Source organism: Piliocolobus tephrosceles, unplaced genomic scaffold (genome assembly GCF_002776525.5).
Source record: "Piliocolobus tephrosceles isolate RC106 unplaced genomic scaffold, ASM277652v3 unscaffolded_44816, whole genome shotgun sequence".
In the NCBI taxonomy this organism is placed as follows: domain Eukaryota; kingdom Metazoa; phylum Chordata; class Mammalia; order Primates; family Cercopithecidae; genus Piliocolobus; species Piliocolobus tephrosceles.
Genome location: NW_022329661.1, coordinates 10,564 through 35,662, shown reverse-complemented (window position 1 = coordinate 35,662; position 25,099 = coordinate 10,564). Strand labels below are relative to the sequence as shown.

General features: G+C 51.1%; 1 protein-coding gene across 3 annotated transcripts; it reads left to right on the top strand.

Annotated features, from left to right (window-relative positions):
- LOC113219523 (N-terminal EF-hand calcium-binding protein 2) lies at positions 1–24,067 on the top strand. 3 transcript variants are annotated; one of them, XM_026453611.1, is made up of 11 exons: positions 1–104; positions 2,365–2,390; positions 2,555–2,652; positions 11,980–12,116; positions 15,803–15,921; positions 16,112–16,191; positions 18,742–18,795; positions 19,699–19,811; positions 22,153–22,230; positions 23,124–23,215; positions 23,654–24,067. In XM_026453611.1, the coding sequence occupies exons 3-11, from the start codon at positions 2,572–2,574 to the stop codon at positions 23,680–23,682; spliced, it is 783 nt and encodes a 260-aa protein (XP_026309396.1). In that variant the 5' UTR covers positions 1–104; positions 2,365–2,390; positions 2,555–2,571; the 3' UTR covers positions 23,683–24,067. The 3 variants fall into 3 exon arrangements, with proteins under 3 accessions (XP_026309396.1, XP_026309397.1, XP_023082657.2); XM_023226889.2 differs by having other exon boundaries at positions 73–104; positions 2,365–2,394; XM_026453612.1 differs by lacking the exon at positions 2,365–2,390 and having other exon boundaries at positions 26–104.
- The last annotated feature ends 1,032 nt before the right edge of the window (positions 24,068–25,099 follow it).

Below are 25,099 nucleotides of genomic sequence, written 5' to 3'. Positions count from 1 at the left end.
GGGAAGCTGTCCTTGGAGGAATTCCAGCTCTTCTTTGCAGATGGTGTCCTCAGTGAGAAAGAACTCGAGGATCTCTTTCACACTATTGATTCTGACAACACCAAGTGAGCTTCAGTCCTGGTTGGCAGAGTGGGGGCATGTGTGGGCCATGGTAGTGGCGTCTTTTCATCTAGTCTCCATTCCTAGTCCCCCGTAAGGGGCAGGAGAACTGAAAATCCCCAAATTTGCTAATCCGGAAGTCAGCTCTTCACCGCCTGGGGTGACTGGGGCGTGTGCAGATTCGTATTGCATTGGCTACTATCGCAAGTGTGTCTCTTCTGGGTGCACATGGCCAACTAAGGAGAGACTCCCGGTTTTGCAGTGGACATGGGATTCTGAAAATGGGAAGTTGGCAATGACTTCATCTTTCTGCCATCTTCAGCCAGCAGCCGGTTCTGACCGTAGCCCCAATGCCTGTGCATCCTCCTAGTCCCAACATTAACTGTGAGGTTGAACCTCACCCTAACACTGACTCCTGTGTTAAGGCAAACATGAATCCTAACTCAACACTACATCTACCATTATACTGTATTAAACCTGTTCTCCAACCCAGTCATAACCCTAACCTGCATCTCAGAATCAGTCAAAAACTCTGGCTCCACCCCATCTCTAAATCAAGTGGGAAATGCAGATTCTACTCAGACTTACACTTGATCCTTCCCAACGTCACCTCCAATCTTGCCCTTGGGGTTCCCCAGACAGGATGAGGGCTGAGCCCTCTCCTCAACCCCACCTTCAGGAGGGATCAGAGCCCCACCTGGTCTCCTTTCTCAGGATTACTTGCATGATGAGGACCCAAGTGTCCGGAGGGCTGCTTAGGGCACATTTGGTAAGTTGAGATTCTCTGAGACTGGCTAGAGATGGTCTGGACAAGAAGCTACCACAAAACCAGTGTGCAAGGGGCAGAGCACAATGGTGGCTTGGACCAGAGGCTGGGGCTGAGGGTGTCCTGGGGGGCACTGGCGGGGCACCAGGATGTGGTAAGTGGAGCATACACCATCCTCTGGGAAAGGCCACTTTAAAGAAATGGCTTCAGGCTGCAGACTGCAGAATGGAGAACTCTCTGGAGCCAGATGGAGATTTCTGAGCTGTTACTGCAGCTTCCTGGGGTGCTTTGAAGGGGCCAGGCAGGTGCCCATTGATTTAGACCTTCTCTTTCAGGGCCTTTTGTGTTAGGGCCAGCAGGGTACAGGAGGAGGTGGAGGTGGAGGGAGAAGGAGGCACTGGTTTGAGAGTCGAATTGTGAGAGTGTGTGTGGGTGGGTGGGGGTGCAGGGAGGACTCGTGGTTATGGAAGGTCAAAGCTCTGAAAGACTTTCAGGATTAATCTCCTCAACATTCCCTAAGGTGTAAGCCACAAACATTAGCTCCTTGGGATGCTAAATAGACTTTGTGCCCAAAAGAGTGTACAAACAAAAAGATTTGTGAAACACGAATTAAAGCAGAATGACAGGGTCGCTTTCTGCAGGACTTGCCAGAACTCTGAATATGAGATGGAGGTTGGAGGCACCTCCTGACAGAGCATGCAAAGCCTCTGAGTGCAGATTCACTGGGCCACAGAAGCCTTCTGTCTAGATGCGCCTTGCTGAGCCTGGGCTCCTCTGAGCACGAGGAGGGACCTGGTCCCAGAAAGGGCCACCACTGTACTGGGTCCCTTGCACATTGACTTGGCAGTTGCTCCTTATCCAGACCATCTCTAGCCAGTCCCAGAGGGCCCCAGCTTATCAAATCTGCTCCTAAGCTGCAGAACCACCATGGTTGCCAGCACTGCAGCCCTGATCTTGGGGCTGGTGTATGCTCCTCCACTGCCATGGGGATAGTCTCATGTTCAGCCCGCTCCCCCAAGAAAGGACACGAGCCTTCTCCAGGCTGCAGGAATGGGGATGTGGGACCCAGGGGCTGGGACCAGAACAAGAAGGGCTCTGCCACACCCCCAAGGACTCCAGGACCCAGCAGGCAGGGTCGCCTGGGGGCGGGTCAGTGGGTCAGGTGAGAGCTTTGTGGACAGCCCGTCACAGTAACGGGTCCCCATCCTCTGTCCCTTTACCCCTTTCCCGGCCCCTGGCTTGGCCCTACCCTTGGTGTCATTTATTCATGATGGGGTCAGCAGACTCAGAGAAAACAGAAGAAGGGTGGGTGGTGTCAGGGGTCAGACAGACATGGGCCTTCAGGGGTGGGGGTGTCACCTACCTGCTGCACACTCATCTATAAGGCGGGGCTTGTGGGGCAGCACACAGGCTGCAAAGAGCAGGCGGGATGTGTGTTTTCGCAGGCTGTGCAGGGTCAGGCCTGCTAACCCCCTCTCTGTCTCTGTCTGTCTCTGCAGCCACGTAGACACCAAGGAGCTGTGTGGTAGGTGCCTGGCTATTCTGGGACCAAGATGGGGGTGCCGGGATGGGGCTGGAGGAGAAGGTCCTGAGGCAGGGAGGCTGGGGCTAGCGCAGGTGGGAGGGGCAGGAGTGCTGAGTGGGAGGGGCAGGACCTGTGACCCCTGACCTTTGCTTTTCCTTCCCCAGATTACTTTGTGGACCACATGGGTGACTATGAGGATGTCCTGGCCTCCCTGGAGACTTTGAATCACTCTGTCCTGAAGGCCATGGGCTATACCAAGAAGGTCAGTGGGTGTAGGTGGCCCCGGGGTTCCAGGGCTCCAGTGCTGCTTCAGCTCCACCCTTGCCTAAGGATGCCTGGATTTTTGAAGACAGGCGCCAGAGAGGCCTATCTCAGGGCTGGGCTTTGCCTGGGCCTCTTCCAAGCAGCTGAGATAAACTGGGAAGAGAATGGAATGGCATCGTGAGTGGCTCTGGTTGGGAGCAGGAGGCATTTTCCTGGAGTCAGGTCTGATCCTGGGCTGGGGTCTTAGAAAAGGTGGCTGCAATCACCCTGTGCCCTTAAGGGGTTCACAGACAGGTGTCGTACTCTCTAGGTCAGGCTTACAAAACTGGGGGCGGGGGCGGGGGCGGGGTTGGCGGTGGGGGTGGTTCGTGCATCTGAACCTGGCCCCATATCAGGTTCTCAATGCTCAGCACCTGGTTTAATCTCACAGCAACCCTATGAATGGTTACTATCATCTCCCCATCTCACAGCTATGGAAACAGAGGCTCACAAAGGTGAACTCAACAGAGTCACAGCCAGACAGCCATGGCTGCTGGCTGAGATGAGAGGGGAAACTGAGTCAGGGGCCTGACAGGAGGCATGGGAGTGCAGCATGACACTCCAGGCACACCCAGGAGGCAACTGGAGAGTCAGTCAACCAGGAGCAGAGGGTAGCCATTGGGCACACCAGTCAAGGCCCACGGTGAGGGAACTGGGAGCATGCAAGGATGAGGGACACACAGGTGCTCGAGGCAGCAGCCACCGTCACCGTGAGTTTTGGGAGCCCAGAAAAGCCCAGCCCTGTCTGCCAGTTGACGCCAGGGAACTTAGCTGATAAAACCAGCCAGACCTGGCTGGAGGATCTGAGCTGGTCATTTCCCTTTCTGAGCCTCAGTTTCTCCATCTGTGAAATGGAGATATCCACTTTATGAAGTATGAAATCCTTCAGAGATTGAGCAAAGTAAGGCTTCTGAGCATACAGGACAGAGCACAGAGCAAAGGCACCTGCTGGTTTGTATCAATAGGTTCCTACTGTGTGCTCAGCCAGACGTTAAAACCCATTTTGTGTGATTTTCCCATGCTTCTCAGTTACTGCCTGCCATGTATTAGAGAGTCTCTGTTTTGCTATATATCTAAAAATAGCCAGGGCTCATTCTGAACCTCCACGATTCCACATTTCCATTTCTGTCCCAGTATCATGCTGTTTTGAGTCTTGCCATTTTAGAGTATATTTTAATACCATGTAAGACCTGCTCCCTCCAATTATTAATCGTTGTAGAATATCGTTTGATATCCCAAAGTATCAAGGTATAGGCGGTGGATTTAGAAGGTAGCATGGAAAGATCCCAGGCTTCTGAGTCACCCAGACAAGGGTGGCAACCCCCGCTGTGCTCCAAACAGGCTGTGTGAGGTCACCATATGCTCACGGGTGACCCTGGGAAATGGAAATCACCTCCTTGAGCCTGGGTTTTCTCACCTTAGAAAGGCCCATGTCCTAGCCATGCTGTGAGGCATTCATAACATCCATGGTTGCGTCTTGGTCTTTAGTCAGACTTTTCAGGAACACAGAGTTCTCCATCAGTGTCTACTGATACAAGTTAGACCGGTTTTAGAGATCTTGCTCTCGGAAATCATACGCGTATGATGTCAGGGGTGGTCTTTGGTGGATTTTTTGGCAGTCGTGGTGATAAGTTGTTGCATCCGTGATTGGCATTTTTTTTTTTCCTTTTTCTTTTTCTGAGACAGAGTCTCACTCTGTTGCCCAGGCTGGAGTGCAGTGATGCAATGTCAGCTCACTGCATCCTGTGCCTCCTGGGTTTGAGTGATTCTCCTGCCTTAGCCTCCTGAGTAGCTGGGACTACAGGTGCCCACCACCACTCCTGGGTAATTTTTGTAGTTTTAGTAGAAATGGGGTTTCACCATGTTGACCAGACTGGTCTCGAACTCCTGACCTCAGGGGATCCGCTGCCTCGGCCTCCCACAGTGCTGGGATTCTAGGTGTGATGTGATTGGCATTTCTTGTGCTTGCGTAGTTCCTCACTGGTTTTTGTTTGTAGAAGTGCAGCTTGTCGGTTGTTGTTGTGAATGCTTTTCTCGTATGTGCTGTTTGCTTTCATCAAGCTGTAGCCTCAGTTATTAAGAGTGCCATTGTCTCTGCATTCTAGCACGTGCCCCTCTTGCTTCCCTGTCTATCTTGTGGCATTTCCCCGCATGTTCTAAAACACCGTGGTGGGGACTGGCCGGGCACGCTTGTTTGGCTCCTGATTTTCGAGTGCATCTCTAGTACTTCTCTGCTGATTATCATATTAATACCAGGTCTTACTTTAGAATCCTCATCAGCATGTTGGAGAAATATTTTTGCATTCCCTTGGTTCCATTTTGTCTTAGGAGGGTGGTAGTGAATGTTTTCAAATGCCTTTTCGTATTTTTAAATGATCATATGACTTTTTTCCCCTAAGCCATTGATGGGGTGGATGCTAGTTTTAGATTGTTTCATATTGAACAATCCTTAGCTCCCTGTGATAAGCCCTAATTGGTACATTATTCTTTTATCACATTACTGAGTCCTTGTCATGAGCCAAGAATTTTATCTCTGTCTCCATTGGGAATGGAGATTGGATGATAGCTTGGGAATGATTTTGTGAGGTGGTTTTGAATGTATTCTGTGTATGAATCAGCTTCTCTAACATAGAATCATTTTTCTACATAAAAATAGAACTTACCCGTAACTCTTGGGTCTTGGTGTTAAACAAGGGAGGGGATTATTTTCATAGTTATTTTAATGTCATCCCTACTTTTAGTCAACTTTTTCACTTGTCCATTGTAGTATATTTTTAAACAAAACTGCCCTGGGCATAGTTGTTTTTACAATCAGTCCTACATGGACTGTTTTTACGACTATTTTTAAAAATCTGAAACATGGTTTGACACAAGCAGCCACTTAATGCAGATTAAGTTCAATAAAAGATCTGCTGCCCCTCATGGTGGCTCACGCCTGTTATTCCAGCACTTTGGGAGGCTGAGGCAGGAGGATCACTTGAGCCCAGAAGTTCAAGACCACCCTGGGCAACATAGTGGGACCTCGTTTCTACCAAAAACAAAACGAAACAAAACAAAAGTAGCCAAGCATGGTGGCATGCGCCTGTAGTTCCCACCTACTGGGGAGGCTGAGGTGGGAGGATCTCTGGAGCCTGGGAGGTCGAGGCTACAGTGACGCACAGCATGCCACTGTACCCCAGCCTGGGTGACAAGAGAAACCCTGTCTCTCAAAACAAAAATAAAAAAATAAAATTTGCTGCTATAGCTCACATCTTAAGTGTCTCCTATTTTTCTACATTTTAAAACCTTCTATTTGACAGTTTTGCCTGTTTTAATTAGCTGTTTGAAATATCAAGCTCCTGGCACATTTATTTAAATTTCATGACATGTTTTCTCATTTATTTATAGTTCCTATCATTATTATTTCCTCCCTCTGAAAACTTTAGGTTTGTTGTTTTTGCTGTTCTTTTTCATATGTGAAATGGAATGCTTACTTTTTTTTAATAATGTTTGAAATTTTAAACATTTACTTTTGACGGGGGCTGGGTGCAGTGGCTCACGCCTGTTATCTCAGCACTTTGGGAGGCCAGGACGGGCAGATCACCTGAGGTCAGGAGTTCGAGACCAGCCTGGCCAACATGGTGAAACCCCGTCTCTACTAAAAATACAAAAATTAGCCGGGTGTGGTGGCAGGCGCCTGTAATACCAGCTACTTAGGAGCCTGAGGCAGGAGAATCAGTTGAACCCGGGAGGTGGAGGTTGCAGTGAGTGGAGACCATGCCATCGCACTCCAGCCTGGACAACAAGAACAAATCTCTGTCTCAAATAAATAAATAAATAATGGCCGGGCACGGTGGCTCACACTTGTAATCCCAGCAGTTTGGGAGGCCGAGGCAGGTGGATCACGAGGTCAGGAGATCAAGACCATCCTGGCCAACCTGGTGAAACCTCGTCTCTACTAAAAATACAAAAATTAGCTGGGCGTAGTGGCAGGAGCCTGTAATCCCAGCTACTCGGGAGGCTGAGGCAGGAGAATCGCTTGAACCTGGCAGGTGGAGGTTGCAGTGAGCCAAGACTGCACCACTGCACTGCAGCCTGGGCAACAAGAGTGAATCTCCGTCTCAAAAAAAAAAAAAAAAATTACTTTTGATGTTCCCATAGTAATCACAGATGTTAATGTGTAGTGTTTTCACCCTCTCTATTCTTTCAGCAGCCTGTTATGTTCTCATTTATTTTTCAGTTCATTGTGTTAAGATAAAACTGAATGACCAGTGAGGTTTCTACTCTATTTTTTAAATGTACTGAGATTTTTCCATTACATTTGTGTTTGTTTTTATAACTATCTCATGAATGCTTGAGATGGTGTGGATTGTGCTTGCAGAATTATCAGATTTGAAAATAGCTATCCTTTCTTTGTTATGAAATATGTGCTGCTAAGAGACAATTTTTTAAAGGTAAAATTATGTCTCTTCTGCAAGTATTAAAATGCACACATCAAATATTTTTTCTTTCTTCTTTTCTTTTTTTTTTTTTGAAACGGAGTTTCTCTCTCGTTGACCAGGCCAGAGTACAATGGCGTGATCTCAGCTCAATGCAACCTCTGCTTCCCGGGTTCAAGTGATTCTCGCACCTCAGCCTCCCGAGTAGCTGGGATTACAGGCATGCACCACCATGCCCGGCTAATTTTTGCGTTTTTAGTAGAGACAGGTTTTCACCCTGTTGGCCAGGCTGGTCTCGAACTCCTGACCTCAGGTGTTCCACCTGCCTCGGCCTCCCAAAGTGCTGGGATTACAGGCGTGAGACACTGCGCCCGGTCCGAAGATATTTTTAAACTCAATGTGAGAATCAGTAAGATGTTGGAACTGGCTCAAAGGAGAATTGAAAGAACTTGTGCACTAATACATTAGGTAAATAGCAATTCCGAAATCAATTGGTGAATAAATGCATGACTGGTCACTATCCCAGGGCAACAACCAATTGCCCTGTGGAGAGTGCCAGACAAAATTCCTGGCCATTTCTGTGGAAAAGAATATATATATTTTTTTAAGATGTGGTCTTGTGTTGCCCAGGCTGGAGTACGGTGGCACAATCATTACTTGCTGCAGCCTCAACCTCCCAGACCCAAGCGATCCTCCCACCTCAGCCTTCCAGGTAGCTGGGACCACAGGTGGGCACCACCACTCCCAGCTAATTTTTTTCTTTTCTTTTTTTTTTTTTTTTTTTTTTTTGGTAGCGACAGGGTTTCCCTATGTTGCTTAGACTAGTCTCAAAGTCCTGGGCTCAAGCAATCCTCTCCCACCTTGGCCTCTCAAAATGCTGGGATTACAGGCATAAGCCACCACGCCCAGCTGGAAGAGAACTCTTTGAATTATTATAAATGGTCTGTGTCCACAGAGTTGTAAAAGTTGCTCCAGGGAGGGCAGGAGTGGGGTGAGGGTTGAAACATTACGTCGTAGGTACAATGTTCAATATGTGGGTGATGGGTACACTAGAAACTCCACCCACACCATGACGTACCCATGTAACAAACAGGCACATGTACCCTCTGAATCTGAAATAAAACTAATAAAACATAAAACCCAACTTTCTGTCCTCTGCTTCCCTCCTTTAACAAGTTCTCAAATCCATCTTTCAAATAAATCAGTTTTGGGAAACAAAACAAAGTAGCTCCTGAATAAGGAACAACTTAGATAAATTAGAAAAAATAGTGAACTTAGAAAAACAAGAAACCCAAGAGTTGTTTTTGCCCATTTCAAAGACTTTCACTGTTCTTTCTAACAGTGCCCTTTGCATCCATATTTATCATTATCTAATGTTTCTGTCCTGTGGGACGGGGTTAGCTGATTTCTCATACTAAATTGTGTTTTGTCATTAAATCTTTGTGTTTCTGATGGTTTTCTTTTCTGTATTTTTAGCCATGTTGTTTGATGCATATAGACTTGTTACAGTATTTTTGTTATATATAAATGGTACGTAGTTGATATGCAAAATTTAGGGAGTAAAGTATAAAGAAAAATTCAAATTGCTTCTAATTCCCACTATCCCTCACCACTGGTAACATTTTAGTTTATTACCTTTAGCATTTTTTATGTGTATTTCTTAAACTTATAATCTGTGTACAAAAATATATTTCCTGCTCTTTTACCTAATATTTTAACATTTTCCCCATGTTATTAAAACTGTTCAAAAGCATCATTTTAAATATTTTAATGTACTTATTTTTCTTCTTCTGTTAGGTATATTAGATTATTTCCAAGTTTTTGCTATTATGAATACCTTGTGGGATACACAGTTGTCCATATTTTGCACTATTTCTTGAGGATAATTTATCAGAGTTGGGAAATTACTGAGTTAAAAAATCTGAGCAGTTCATGGCACTTGACATATAACAAAATGGTTTGATTAGATACCTATAAGCATTGAAGTCCCCATAGCTATATCCTGTGTCAGTACATGAAGATTTAATAATGGCATGTCCTTGTTATAACTTATGCCTGTTATCATTATATTCCTACCTTTCTTGGGCAATACTTTCTCATTTAAATTCTAACTTGATAGTGATATTGTACCTTATCCAGTTCATTCAATCACAGTTGGTTACTGAATCTTTACACAGGCTTTTCTTTATAAGTCCTTTGTGCTGTTTTGGTTTAGGTGTGCTTCTGATGGACCTTGTTTAATCAGATCTAGGACTGTGTCTTTACATAAGGGAATTCGGTCTGCCTTTTTCATTATGATTGTTTTATTTGGTCTGACTGTTATGTTTTATTCTTCCCTTTTTTTATGCTTTCTTCTTGTCTTTTACGTTTTACCTTTTGGTGCTCTGCCCTGTTTATATCATGGATTATGATTTGGAATGTACAATTCCTGGTTTCACTTTACAAAAATACATTATTAACATTCTTAATCCTATTTTTATACTTAGCTAATAGACACTTTCTCTTCCCTTTGGGAATAAAAATAATTTTTAAGATTTTAGGCTTTTTTTCCCTATACTTTATTGACCGAATCCAATATAGTTGAAATTAAACCATTAGTGGTTAATGTTTTTATTTCCTAACTTCTGTAACCTGAATGTTTAATTTGAGTGATTGCTGTTACTTCTTCTCACGACTTCCCCATATGAAGAACTTTCTCTCATTGAAGCTCAGGTGACTTAGGACAAATTCTTAAGCACTGTTTGCAGAAAAGGTGCTCATCTAGTAAAATTTCAGAAATTTGCAGGTTTCTGGAGATCTCCCAGTTGTTCTACCAGTGAGTAACTTGTCCACTGGATGCAGAATGTCTCCATCTGGACTTTCCCTATGGAGCTTGTGGAGCTGGTCTCTTGTCTGAGGCAGCTCAGTCCCCTCACCATGATGTAATATACCCATGTAACAAATAGGCACCTGTACTCCCGTGTCAAATCTGGGATTGTATCTTTACATTGGGGAATGTAGGCTGCTTTTCAACTGTGGTGGAAGAAAAATCACGAAAACCTTCATTTTTTTACTCACTGGAAAATAACTTGTCTTCTTTGGAATTCAGCTAACTGGTAACACTGATCCCTGACCACATCTTCCGTCATTGGTCCGGGTGCTTTTAACACACACTTCAGCCCATTTTTCTGCTTGATCACTTCTAGCAGGCTTTTTCTTTGTGTTTAAATTTTTTTTTTTTTGAGACGGAGTCTCGCTCTGTCGCCCAGGCTGGAGTGCAGTGGCGGGATCTCAGCTCACTGCAAGCTCCGCCTCCCGGGTTTACACCATTCTCCCGGCTCAGCCTCCTGAGTAGCTGGACCTACAGGCGCCCGCCACCTCGCCCGGCTAGTTTTTTGTATTTTTTTTAGTAGAGACGGGGTTTCACCGTGTTAGCCAGGATGGTCTCGATCTCCTGACCTCGTGATCCGCCCGTCTCGGCCTCCCAAAGTGCTGGGATTACAGGCTTGAGCCACCGCGCCCAGCCTGTTTAAATATTTTACCAAGCTATGCCTTTATGTCCATTTTTGGCTATTCGCGTGTCTGGAGTCTGCTGATCGCTGGATCACGTGTGGTTTCGGTCATTGCCATGTATCAGGCTGCCGGAACCTGCCAGGCTGTAAGAACCTGACGTACTTTTGGCCATGTCCTCTCTCAGGGTCTGTCCCCAGCAGGCCCTGGTGCAGCCGTCAGCTCGGGGGGGTTGTCCACCTCGACCATGCCTTAGCTGTCTTGCGTGCCCCTCCTCCTCCTCTGTTTCTCAGTCTGTCTCAGCCGTGTTTCCCATTGTGCAATTATTGCTAATTAATTCCCAGTCTGAGTGATGGATGGTTTAATTTGCTTTCTTTGAGAGCTGTGTTTTTCCTTGCCTTGCCAGGGACTGGGCAGAATTCCAAGGTGCCTGGGGCAGGTGGCTTGGGAAGGCGGGGTCTTGGCAGAGGAGGCCAGGAGAGCAGGTCAGGGTTTGGGAGACCCAGGATCCCCCAACACAGCATCATTTTCATCATCTTGTCCTTGAGCGACGTGGATAAGCAGAGCCTTCTCCCTTCTGCTGTCCAAAGCATCTCCACTGGATCCAAACGCTTGAGAAATGTCCTTGCAGAGTCTCGGGACAGAGGTGGAAATTCTGTTCCACACCACAGAGCAAAACTTGGAGAAAATTCTCTTTTTCGTCTTTTCCCCAGAGTTCCCCCGGTCGCAGCATCTGCTAAGACTCCCTCTCTGATTCCCCCCAGGCTCCTCGCTGGCCGCCTCCTTTTGATTACTAAGTCCTGGGCACTTTCCTCCCTTGAGCTGCTTTTGATTCCGTTTTGTCGTTTTCCTTAGCAGCAGCCTGGAGATCCAGAAGCCCTAGGAATCCTCTTTGGAGGACGAAGTAGGGAGGAAAGGTTGTGGATTCTTCTTGCCTGATGATTATCCTTGTCACAGCAACAACAAAACCACCAGTCGCTATCACTGCCACCATCACCGTCATCTTTACTGTAGCACCTACTGTTGATTGAGTCTTTGCTGTGTGGCAGGCCCTGTGCAGAGCATTTTATACACATGTCGCCATTTAATCTTTACTAGAACCTTGTAAGATAGATACTTCAGTGACCCCATTATACTCGGGGAGGTCACAGAGCTAGTAAGTGGTGAAGCCAGGGTTCAAATTTGGTCTCTAAACCTCTAGCCTCTGCACTGGACACGCTACAGCCTCTAAGACTGGCCCCCAGGAGGCCATGGGGTCCTCCCTTCCCTTTGCAAAGCAAATTCACCAGCACCAGCTTTCCTCCACTCCTGTGCTAGACCCCACTTCAAACTTCCCTCGCACCCGTTTCCCCTCAGTGCCCCTTCCCTTCCTGCTACAGGTTTACGAGGGCGGGAGCAATGTGGACCAGTTTGTGACCCGCTTCCTCCTGAAGGAGACGGCCAATCAGATCCAGTCACTGCTGAGCTCAGTGGAGAGTGCAGTGGAGGCCATCGAGGAACAGACCAGCCAGCTCCGGTGAGTCTCTGAGGCCCTGCAGGGTCCCATGGGGGTATGCTGTGCGCACGCACGTGCCCACCTGCTGCTTGGTGGGGGTGTCTGTGTACCTAAGAGCTGGGTGACCTTGGGTAAGTTGCCACAGCTCTCTCTGCCTTCAGTGCTCCACTGTGTAATGTAGGCACAATTATATACCTGAAACCTCAGCCATTGCAAGGACTGAATGAGATAGGAAATGATCAGGAGAATGCCTGGTGCACGTATTTATTAATACAGTGAAGACACCATTTCCCAGACTCTAGTTTGTTTTGCCGCATCCAGATACTACTTACTGTTTATGCAGAACTATTCTGTTGTTTGGGTCACATTTTATTTTTAATTTTTTTAAATTTTAGACAGAGTCTTGCTCTGTCGCCCAGGAGTGCAGTGGCGTGATCTTGGCTCACTACAACCTCTCCCTCCCGGGGTTCAAGCAATTCTCATGTCTCAGCCTCCTGAGTAGCTGGGACTGCAGGTGTGCAACACCATGCCTGGCTGATTTTTGTATTTTTAGTAGAGACGGGGTTTGTCATGTTGGCCAGTCTGCTCTTGAACTCCTGGCCTCACATGATCCACCTGCCTCAGCCTCCCAAAGTGCTGGGATGACAGGCGTGAGCCACCGCACCCAGTCTATTTTCTCTCTCTCTCTCTCTTTCTTTTCTTTTCTTTTCTTTCTTTCTTTCTTTTTCTTTCTTTCTTTTTCTTTCTCTTTCTTTCTGTCTTTTTTTCTCTTTCTCTTTCTTTTCTTTTCTTTTTTCTTTTCTTTGAGACTGAGTATTGCTCTGTCACCCAGGCTGGAGTGCAGTGGCGTGATCTCAGCTCACTGCAGCCTCTGCCTGCCAGGTTCAAGCAATTCTCCTGCCTCAGCCTCCCTAGTAGCTGGGATTACAGGTGCCCGCCATCACACGCCCAGTTAATTTTTGTATTCTTAGTAGAGATGGGGTTTCACCGTGTTGGTCAGGCTGGTCTTGAACTCCTGACCCCAGGTGATCCACCCACCTCAGCCTCCAAGTGCTGGGATTGCAGGCTTGAGCCATGGAGCCCGGCCTTATTTTATTTTTCAACACAGGATCTCACTGTGTCCCCCAGGCTGGAGTACAGTGGCACCATTGTGGCTCACTGCAATCTCCAACTCAGGTTCAAGCAATTCTCCGGAGCACCTCAGCCTCCCAAGGAGCTGGGGCTACAGACACGTATTCCGACCACACCCAGCTATTTTTTTATTTTACTTTTTGTAGAGGTGGGGTCTTGCCATGTTGGCCAGACTGTTCTCAAACTCCTGGTCTCAGCAATCCTGCTGTCTCAGCCTCCCAAAGGGCTGGGATTACAGGCAGGAGCCACTGCACCCCAGCCCACTTTTGAAAATTAGAGATCAGTTTAGGAAATGGCATATGGTTGTAACTGCACTCTCAGCACCACATGCCATAAGTGAAGTAACTGTAAAAATAAGCACCCATCATTGCTTACCATCCAGCTTGAATCCTGAGGCTTGCTACCTCTCTGTTAAAAACAGAGACTGGGAAATCAGAGAGAGGTGTTGAAGACAGTAGTAGCAAGTTGAGACTTTCTCAGGAGGACTGAAAGAGACGTGAAAGCGGGTGGTTTTCTCACAATATTTGGTCTTGTGTTAGGCCTTGTTTGTACGCTTGGAACCATGGGACTGCATCTGGGGTCCCCTCCTAGGTGGTAGATGCTGTGTTAGGGCTGTGACCTGGTATTTAGAGAGAAGCAGCATTCTCTTGGCTCAGCAGTCCCAGCTCCCTGGGGACCACGAGCACACCCCCCACCTCCATTTGCTGTTCTGAGTTGAGACAAACCTCTCTTTGCCCAGTTCTTCCCAGAACAGCTCATGTGCTTGGCACAGAGAAGAAAAAGAGAAAATGCAAACAGATGAGGGCAACAGCCAGGTGTCGGCACCCAAGCTCGATTGAGCCTTGAATTTCCCAGGCAGAGGCATGTGAGGACCAGGAAGTTGGTTTGCTGGGGGACAGAAGTTTGATTGTGTGTTTCTTCGTGGGTGAAGAGCTGGTCCTGATCAGATACGATTGTGAAGGTCGCTCTGACATACTGTTTCCAGATGAGTTTGCTCTGAGCATTTCCTGCTGAATGACCTGGGAAAATTAAAACACAGATTCCCGGGCTCCTGGCCATACCCACTGGCCAGAATCCCTGGGACCGGAGGCCAGAACTCAGCATGTGTGATCAGTCTTGTGATTCTTGGGTTCCCTCGAATTAGCAGCCATCACTGTGAAAGCTGACACTTAGATTTCCTTGGTTTTCATGTTCCTATCTTGATGAAAACTTGCTGTTTCTATCCAGCCACAGAACAGATTGTATTGTTGCACGGTTTTCAGAGCTGACTTCCCGCACTGGGCCAGTTCCATCACGTGTCAGCAGTTACGTCCACCTGCCCCCATGGTGGGACCTTACTTGGGGATGTTGTCGGAGGGGCAGCTTGTCGTGATGCCTCTGTTCCACACGTGCCTCCCTCGAACTTCCCCAAATCTCAGCTAGTTTGGCTCTAGGCTGTGCGTCCCTGAGGACTGTCCTGTTTCCCAGCCCCGGGACAGTCTCCCAGGATGTCACCCCTAGCACAGGCTACTGGCTCAGACCCCACTGCCCAGGAGCCCTGAGCAGCCCGTCATGGTCTGAGGGACACATTTACTTTCCTGCTGGTTTATAGAGAAGCCATGATTGACACCACAGACTCTGCCAGCCTCTCCCCTCCCAAGGTGGGAGTCGAGTTTGCTCCCTCGGCATGGGGGAGAGCCTGGCTGAGTGCGCAAGGTTCACAAGAGTCAAATTCCAGAATGCACCAAGACCGTGGTGCACAGACACCAAGGGGGTGTGGGGGCCGTGCACAGGGCATTGTGTGTGTCTTTTGAGGGGAGTGTCTTTTGAGGGGAGTGTCTGTGTTTCTGTATGTCTGCTGGGAGCTTTTCAGCATCCTTTTGCACGGGAGGATTTGGTCATTCACTGAGCGTTTTTTGAGTCCCTACTATGTGCTGGGCACAATACAAGGTGAGCAGTGTGTGTGTGTGTCTGTCTCTGGCTAGCTGCGCCTGTCAGGGCACACAGGGGTGTGTGCACATCAGTATGCACAGGAGTAGGGGTGTTCAGGGCCGGGAGATGGGGCCAGGCCCAGGTCAGGATGACAGTCTTTGTCGTGTTACATCCCCACTGTCAGTGTCTCTTTAGGTCTGGCTTTTATGTGTATGTGTTGGAGGAGAGTCTTGAAACCAGGTCTACCACCCCAGAGGGCAGCAGACATTAAATTGGCTTATGAGGGAGGGAGGGAGGGGGACTTGGTCACACCACAGCTTGGGCTCTACAGGTGCCCGAAAGCTTTGAGCTGTTAGGGTGGGGTGGGCGCCTGGCTCAGTCTCCCCCTGGAACTGAACCTCTTGGAGAAAAGGCCTGGGCCATGGGGTCCTGGAATAGAGCTGAATTCAAATCCCAGCTCCACCCAGCTAGCTGCGTGGCCCTGGCTGAGTCATCTGCTTTACGAACCTCATGTCCTCCTCTGTCGAAACAAAGGCCACGATGCAAGTTCTGTGCACGTGTGAGCCCACTGTCAGTGCTTAATAAATGCCCATTGAAGCTGCTAGAAGTGGTCAGGGCCCTGAAGCCGCCATCATAGTCTGTGTGTTTTCCCATTCAAACTGCAGACAGAACCACAGCAAACCCAGCCACGGTGTGGCACAGACCTGGTATGGAAGCCCCACTCCCGCCTCGGCCCCCAACCACAAGCTCATGGCCATGGAACAAGGCAGGAGCCTTCCATCTGGTGAGAGAAACCGGGGCCCTGGTGGGGGTCGCGGCTGGAGGTCCCTAGGAGTTCTGAGAGTCCTCTGACGGGGACTGGGGAGAGGAGGGGCAAGTCTGACGCCCCTGGAGGGGCCGGGTGTTTCCAGCTTCCCCCTGAAGCCCTCGCCCTGCTCACCACTGAAGTGTGTGTGTCTCTTTGTCTTCCGCAGCCACTGAGGATGCAAAGGAAGAGGGTCTGGAAGCCCAGATCAGCCGCTTGGCAGAGCTGATTGGGAGACTGGAGAGCAAAGTAAGCCCTGGCGTGACCCCCGCCTCTGTTCCTTCCAACCCCTGAGGGAGTGCAGTTAGGTCTGGAGTTCAGGACAAAAGTCTGGGCTGCAGAGGGGCCAGGGAACCGTGGAAAAGACATGCCTCAGGTGGGGTGTGGGTGCTGAGGACGAAGCTAAGGATGAAACCCAGGGGATGCGTGTGTTCAGGCCCAAGGAGGGGTTCCTGGGAAAGGGAGTGTTGGAGGGTCACGTGGGCCGGCAGGAGCAGCTCCAGGAGCAGAGGGTGGTCAGCAGGGTCCCGTGTTGCAAGGCCCTAGCTTCAAGGAGACTTTGCTCTGAAATGGCTGGAGCAGGTACTGGCCAAGAGGCAGCCCCAGGACGAGAGAGAGACGTGATGATTCGGGAGAGATTCAAAACAAGGAAGGAAGTGACCAGCAGTAGCAAATGTATTAAGTGTGATATGGGACATCCACAGGTGATAGAAAATGGCACAGCCCCTACAGAAAATACTTTCAGAGAATGTTTCATGACTCGGGATAGGGTGCTCACGATATGACCATTTGGTGGAGAGAAAAGTTTGTCTTAGGGCCTACAGACAGATGGGCTGAGGTATCAGAATTCTGGTTGTGCCGCTTCATCGCTGTGTGGCCCTGGGCCAGGGACTTGTCCTCTCTGAGGCTTAGATTCCTCCTCTGATGATCCAGAAAATACCCTGGAGAATGGGACCCCTCCCTCATAGGGGTGTCAGTAGGAGGAACCAAAGTGATGTCTCAGTGGTTCAGCACAGGGCCCGGTGCCATAGTTTGCATTTAACAGGAGCGATGTTAGTAATTATTATGAGGCATTCTGTTACCCAAACCTGTCCACATGTGCACACCACACCCGTCTACCCACAGAAGCCAAAGTAACTGAGCTCCCAGAACCCTGGGACTGAGGTGGTTTTATGTTTCTCCTACTTTTCGGTATTTTTTTTTTACACCCTTTGTAAAAGGTATTGCTACTTTTAGTTTGGGGGTTCTGAGGAATTCGTGGGGGCAGGAACAAGGGGCCCCCCACACGGAGAGAGGCGGAGGCTGACGTGGAACGAAGTCCCAGGGAGCAAGCTGACACTTCCTCCTGCAGGGATGAGGCTGAGGTGGAGGTACCCCGTTGTTGAAGTCGGCTGCGGGAGCGGCTCGGAGGGGACCCCGTGGCCCGGTTGTCATAACAACTCAGCGGGCGACTCGGGAGGGAGACTCTTTGAAGCTTATTTTTAGAGCCCCGTCGCCCTAACAACCAGGCTGGCTGCTAACCACGGAGTACCTGGGCGTCCTGGAGACGGGGTGGGACCGGGTCCTCCTCCCCAGTCTCTAATTGGCCCGGGCGGTCAGCAGGGGCCAATCCGGGCCTGGCTTTAGGCCCTGCCCTTCACCGGCCAACCTGAGCTGCCAAGGATGGAGGCCCTAGGGGCAGCTGGCTGGGAGAAGAATGGGGCAGATATGGCGGCCATAGTGCGTCTCCTCATCCTCCTATGGCTCTTCCAGCCCCAGCCCTGCAGGACCCCTCACGTATGCTTGTAAAGCCGTGGAAACAGACTTGTTCCTCCCAGGTACACCTTCATCACTTACCAAGGCGTGTTCATGCTGTGTGCCCCGGAGAAGGCAGTACACGTGCCACGATCAGCTACTGCAGGGCCCCTTGCTCAGACATTTAGAACCTCTCGGTGGTGACTGCACAGACTCATCCACCTGCTGCTGTTTTCCTTATTAACCGGTAGTTCTTTACCTGCGCCCTGTGTGAGTCCCACAGACGGTCTGTCCTCATGGAGGGTGGACGGAGACAGCCACAGAGGTGGTGGTTAGTGGGATGCCCAAGCTAAAGGAAGCAGCAGCAGGATCCTGTGCGTCAGCATCAGGTAGAGACGCTGGGCTCAGACCCACGCTCTGACACTTACCCTGCTTTTGTGCCTTCAGAGCCGGGGTTGTCTGCCGTGACAGAGTGACTGGGGATCATCTGTCAGGGCTTGGCCCTGTGTAGGTACCAGGCGTGGGTGAACAGAGTAGATGTGGTTCCTGGAGACTGAAACTTACAATGGGGTAGCATGTACCCTGGGGAGTCTGGAAGAGTGAATGTGTATTTGTAAATCATCTAGCTCAGAGCCTGGGGAAGGCCAGAGAGAACAGGTCACCCCATGAGATCCCTGAGGTGCTGGGGGTTATGACTGGGGTAAATTGTAAGTTATAGGGAATCTAAGGGCTGTTGCTCATCATCACGGCAAACCCCAGCATCTTGGACTCAGGCCTCTGGAGTCCCCAGTGCTACCTCTCCCAAGCCATCCTTGCCCCAGCAACATGTTCTGGGCCCCCCTTATACCCTCTGCAGTGGATCAGCTGGGCCTCTCTGCCTCCCATTGCCCCCAGATGCCAGGGCCAGAGGGAGTCTCTGCCACTTCCTAGGGTTGGTCTTCCAGCCCTGTGCAACAGGGCCCTGCCCCTGGGAGCTCCCAACAGCCCCAGGGATCCCAGAGCTCCTGGCACCTGGGACGGAGTGGGGCTCTGGGTCTAGCAGCACTGCGTGCTGGATTGTTTCAGGCACTGTGGTTCGACCTGCAGCAGCGCCTCTCAGACGAAGATGGCACCAACACGGTGAGTCCCCTTCCCACCTCTGTCCTGGGACCACATCCCTGCCCACACCAGGACTGCCAAGATCTAAGTGGCTCAATGCCCCTGACCCCCCTCTCCCTGCCTGGGACCACCATGAGGGGAGATGTGGCCCCAGTACTTGGCCCCCAGCCCCTGCCCTGGCCCAGGAGCCACCCCATTGACTCCGGGGGTATTTCTTGAGGCTCACTGGATTTTTTTTTTTTTTTGAGACTGAGTCTCATGTTATGGCCCAGGCTGGAGTGCAGTGGTGCGATCTCAGCTCACTGCAACCTCCACCTGCTGGGTTCAAGCGATTCTCCTGCCTCAGCCTCCTGAGTAACTGGGATTACAGGTGCCTGCCACCATGCCCGACTAATTTTTTGTATTTTCAGTAGAGACGAGGTTTCACCATGTTGGCCAGGCTAGTCTCGAACTCCTGACCTTGTGATCCGCCCGCCTCGGCCTCCGAAAGTACTGAGATTACAGATGTGAGCCACCATACCTGGCCCAGAGGCTCCTGGACTTTGATCCACAAAGTTTGTCCTAGAGCAAAGTGGCAGCCAGATCGTGATGTGAAAATGCTAAGGCCATCAACTAAGTTTTTCTTGTCAGTGGATGTGCTGTCTCTCTGGGCCCTGGAGGCCTTGCAGGCAGCTGTGGACAGGGGTGGGGACTCGGTAAACAACTCATCTGTTTTCCCCATTTGTGCACTGGGCTCGAGGTTCTAGTCCTTTCTTAGCCCATTTTTAGTCCATTCTTATACATTCATAGGTAAGAATGAAAAGTCGGGGAGGTTTATTTTATTTTGAACCAGGAAGGGAGGTCATGGAGGCCGGATGGAGTCTTTAGGGAGAAGGCCTGGGCTGGAGCCCCCCCCCCCCCCTGCCCCCGCTGTGGCCCTGGCAGCACCTGCAGCTGGTCCGACAGGAGATGGCCGTGTGCCCCGAGCACCTCAGCGAGTTTCTGGACTCCCTGCGCCCGTATCTGAGGGGGACCGCTGGAGCAAGGAGCTGCTTCCAGTGAGTGAGCTGCGGAAGCATGCGTGGGAGGGACCGTGGCAGGGAGCTCAGCCTGGCCGTGGATGAACAGGGTGGGACTAGGCTTACCCCTGAGTACAAATCGCACCCCCGGGAGACAGACACATAGCTGGGTGCAGGTCTCCTCCCAGCCATGCAAACGTGGCATGTGCCTTCATCTCCCTGTTCTCAGCTCATTCATCTGTAAAGGGGGGAAGGCCACCGACAGGACTTCTTGCTGGGGTGATCACGATTCATATACAATCAAGTGTGTGAATCTCAAGTGTGAAGGGCTCTGGCTGTGCCAGGTGTGCTCAGCCAGCAACTGAGAGGAAAGGAGAGTCTGTGAGGCTGAAGGGAAATGCCCAAGAAATGTAGCCGCCCCTCCCTCCCCACGGATGTGCTGAGATGGAAATGTCGCTGCCACTCTGTCCCTCCCCACGGGTCTGTGCTGAGATGTCTAGGGCAGGACAAGGGGCCTCACCCTCAAAGTCCTGTTCATCCCCCCAGGATGATGTAGCTCCTTGGTAAAGCCAGGCCATGGCCACAGTGGAGGGGGTCTACAGAAAACAACAGCCATTTGTTCTTGGTGGTAGTGGTCCCCAAAGAGCATGAGGCCTAGCTGTTCCTCCGCCAAGGCTCTGCCCAACTCCCGCCCTTTCCTCCAGGGCTTTCTTCCATCCCCAGGGCACACATTCATTCACCACATTGCCTGGGGGCACGGCTGTGAACCAGGCAGGCCAGGTCCTGCACAGGGTCTTCAGGAGGGGTCTTCCTGGGCCCCCGTGCACTGAGGCCTGAGTGACAGCAGCCTAATCTGTAGCACTAGGGGATGAGCAGCCTGGGCAGGAGTGCGGCTGTTGCGGAGACCCGGAGTGGCCACAAGGGGCCATGCTTGAGGAAGTAGCCAGGGTGGGGGGCAGGACCCACGCCCATCCAGCAGGACAGACTCTACAGGAGCAGGGGCCAGACTTGATCTTTTCTCCATGACATGAATTACATGAAAAGAAAAGTGGGAGGCCCCAGAGTGAAGTAGGGCCATCCCAATAGGCTGTGGAGAGGAGGCAAGGTGGACATAGAGGCTCTGGTTTCAGAGCCTCAGTAGAGGACAGGGCTGTTTGTTGAATCGGAGACGGCCAGCTTGGAGAGCCAGGTGAGCCTGCACTTGCCAGGCACGGTGTACCTGAAGCTGCACCGCAGTGGAATCCAGCCTGGCCCCCTCCCTCCAGGCTGAGCACTGTTGCCCCTCATCCCCTGCTCTTGGCCCCCTTTATGGTCACTTGGGGCTTCCTCATTGTAGTGCACTTGCAGAGAGGAGCCCAGAGCGGCATAGACTATCTGCGCCTTTAAAATGAGGTGAGTGCTGTCCCCTGGGTCCCACAGAGTGAAGGGGGACTTGCTTGCAGCCCCTTCCTTGGTGAACCCCCTCTCCCTCAGCCTCCTTTCCGTCAGGTACAGTGCAGTGGGGTTGTTGTAAGGATTAAATAAGATGACAATTAGGATGAAGATGCTTTGATAATTTAAAGATAGGGTTATAGATATATGTATTTTTGTTTTTGAGACCAAATCTTGCTTTGTTTGCCTGACAGGAGTGTAGTGGTGGAAGCTCAGCTCACTGCAACCTCTACCCACCAGGTTCAAGTGAGTCTCAAGCCTCAGCCTCCTGCATAGCTGGGATTACAGGCATGTGTCACCAGGCCCAGCAACTTTTTTTTAAGAGACCAGGTTTTGCCATTTGGGCTAGGCTGCTCTTGAATTCCTGGCCTCAAAGTAATCCACCTGCCTTGACCCCTCAAGACTTCCAAAAGTTCTGGGATTATGTGAACCATCACACTCAGCCACCTGGTTTTGTTTAAATAAATGTGAACATTTTAACATGACATTTCAGCTAGGCACAGTGGCTGAAGTTTGCAATCCCAGCAGTTCGGGTAAGCCAAGGCGAGAGGACTGCCTGAGCCCAGGAGTTCAAGACCAGCGTGGGGACCATAGCAAGACCCCATCTCTCCTAGGACATTTTTTGAATTAGCCAGGCCCAGTGGTGCACACCTATAGTCCCAGCTACTGGGGAGGCCGCAGTGATTGTGCCACTGCACTCCAGCCTGGGCAACAGTGTGAGACCCTGTCTCAAAAGAAAAACTACATGTCATTGATTCTATTTAACAAATAGCTATTGGCCACTATAAGAAACCAGGCCTTCTTCCAGGTGGTGGGGGCACCCTGTCGAGTCTCGATGGAGGACAAGACAGGAAGAAAGGTTGAAGGCGGCTGTTGTGCATAGTGGTGGGTTATAGGCCTACAGTGGTCATGGTTGAGCCCCAGCCTCCCCGCCTGTCTCCTGTTGCAGCATCACTGCCGTGAGGCTGTCAGATGGCTTCACCTTTGTCATCTATGAGTTCTGGGAGACGGAGGAGGCATGGAAGAGGTGAGACACTGGGTCCCCATAGCAAGTGAGGGGGACACAGGGAGGTGGGGGGGGCCTGTCTTCCTGGAGCCAGGATCTCCTGGGGGGTAGAGACACCCCCCCCAACCACACTCTTTCCCTGTAGAGCCCCTTGTCCTCTTGGAATACCCCTGTGGGCCACTGCACTGCCTTCTTTATCACCCTGTAGAGTTGAGGGCCTGACCTAGAAGGCACCTCAGTCCCCGTGTGATCAGTTGTTCCAGCATTTAACCTCCCCTCCAGCTGAGTGCCTGCTAGGAGGGAGGGCGATGGGGTAGGGTGGCATCAGCACTGATGGGCTTTAGGCCTTTGTCGTCTGTTCAGAGCACATCTGGGACAGGTTGTTCCCCACTCCGGGTAGAGACTAATTTCTCCGGTGCCAGCCTCACAGGCAGGAAGCAGGGCCTGCGGGTAGCTCATGCTCCCAGGTCCTGCGTCCCTGGTAAACACGGTTTGTGGACAGACTCAGGCCCCCGGTGGGAACAGGGGCTGTCCTGAGAAGTGAGGGTGTCCCCTCCCTGTCCGTACTTCAGTGACTCATAGAACAAGGGACTAAAACTCTTTCCAGCTGCTGTGTTGTCATCGGTCCCAGGAGGAGGACGGCCCCACTCCTCCTCCTAGGGGAAAGCGGGAGGTAGAGGCTCTGTGCAGAGTCGGGGGATCCCGTGCCCCATGTAAGGCTCACAGGGAAAAGAGAAGCTCACCGCCTGCCCCAGAGATCCCCAGAGTCAGCCTCCCTGCACACCCCCGCACCTTCCCACAAAGGCTTGGAGTCCAAACACCCCCCCCCCCCCCCCCCCGGGCTTCTCTATAAGCTCCCCATTTTGGGCAGAGCTTCACTCCTGGTGCCCCTAACACATGTCCCTGGGTCGCAGGCACCTGCAAAGCCCCGTGTGTAAGGCGTTCCGGCACGTCAAGGTGGACACACTGAGCCAGCCTGAGGCCCTCTCCAGGATCTCGGTGCCAGGTAGGGGGCAAAGGCCTGGAACCGCAGTGGCCACCTGATTGGAGAGCCAGGGAAAAGCCTAGAAGGCACCCTCCATCTGCCAGGGACTTGCCTGCTTGCTGTGGGCCCACTATAAGCCCCTGACACCAGTGCAGGTGTGCAGAGAGGGTTCTAGGGGAGAGGAGAGCTCCAGGCTCAGAGCCAACCCTGAGGTGACCCCACATCCAGGTATGCTGGCCAGAGCTTACACCAGCGCACCCCTTCCACGGCCCCCTACTTCCAGCCACACTGAATTTCCCTTCCCAGGTAGGTGGTTTCCTCCTGGGTGACCAGCAAGCACCCGTGGGTCACATAAGGACAAAATGCTATCTCCCCACCTGCCCTTCAAGACGGCCACCACCAGCTACACAGCTGCCCACATTCGCACTCCTTCACTCTAACCTGTCTCTCTCCTCCTAGCTGTTTGGTGCACGGTGGGACGGGACTGAGAGCCTCCCAGAGGCCCGCGGAGGAGCCCACCCCTGGCCCCTTCTGCTTGGGAAGGACATCCCCTGTTTTCTAGAAGCTGGTGCAGAAGCTGTCTTTTCAGTCCATTCTCCACAAGGTGTTTCCCTGCCGTGACTTGAAGGAGGCCTCCCCTGCCCCCCACACGAGAAGGCAGAGCAGTCTCTGTGCTGCCAGGTCCTGGTGAAGTCCAAGGTTGTGGGTGAAGGGGGCGGCTTCCTGGAGCCAGCACCCCCACCTCCTGGTCCTGGCCTCTCCCCGACCCCTCAGACGGCCACGCATGACCCGCACTCACCACGCCCTGCCCTCTTCAGTGACATTCTTCTACCTGGTAGGAGTCATGACCCTGTAGTGCCCAACCTAGCCAGGCCACCACCACTGGGCCCAGGCACCGAATAAACCCTGGTTGGGAAGGGCTGTGTGCTGTGTGTGTGTTCCTGGTTGACAACAGCAGGGGCCTGGGAACCCTGCAAGTGCCCCCAGCCTCCGTTTTCTGAACCATAAAATGAGGTGTTCGCTCTATGCGGTACTTTGACATATAGGCTCATGCCTATTCAGGAGCCCGGAGGGCACCACCCCCACCCTCAGGTCAGTAATTCACTCAGAGGACTGGGCGCAACTGTCAAAGTCAAGGTGGATGACAGACAAAATCCAGCAAAGAAAGAGACTCCCGGAGCAGGGGCCAGGCACAGGCTGCCAGTAAAGGCACGCAGACAGCACTGAACCCTCCCAGCTTCAACAGACAGAGCATCACCAACCAGGGATGCAGTCCTCAGTCTTGCTAGGGTTTGGTGACGTAGACACGGCTGACACCTCGTGGCTCAAGACCCCACCATAAGTCACATGGTTGGCACAGACCATGCAGCGTGGCCCAACTAAGACACACCAGGCAGGATGCTCCAGGGACCGGTGAGTCCTTCCAGCACAGCTGTGCATGAGCCATTCAACAACGCAGGAGAGCCCGACTGTGAACTGCAAGTCACGTCTTAAGTCTTATTCTGGAAGCTTTGTAACTTCTTCCTATTTCTCAGTCCTGGTTGGCAGGAAAGAAGTCACTCACGGCCCAGTGCAGTGGCTCACACCTGTCATCCCAGCACTTTGGGAGGCCGAGGCAGGTGGAAGACCTGAGGTCAAGAGTTCGAGCCCAACACACTGAAACCTCGTCTCTACTGAAAATATAAAAATCAGCCGGGTGTGGTGCTACAACGCCCGGAATCCCAGCCACTTGGGAGGCTGAGGCAGGAGAATCGCTTGAACCCAGGAGGTGGAGGTTGCAGTGAGCCAAGATCACACAACTGCACCCTAGGCGACAGAGCGAGACTCTGTCTCAAAAGAAAAAAAATCACACACAAAAGTTCAAAGGACAAAGGAGGGTGGTGGGGGTCTCTCCTAAACCAGGGC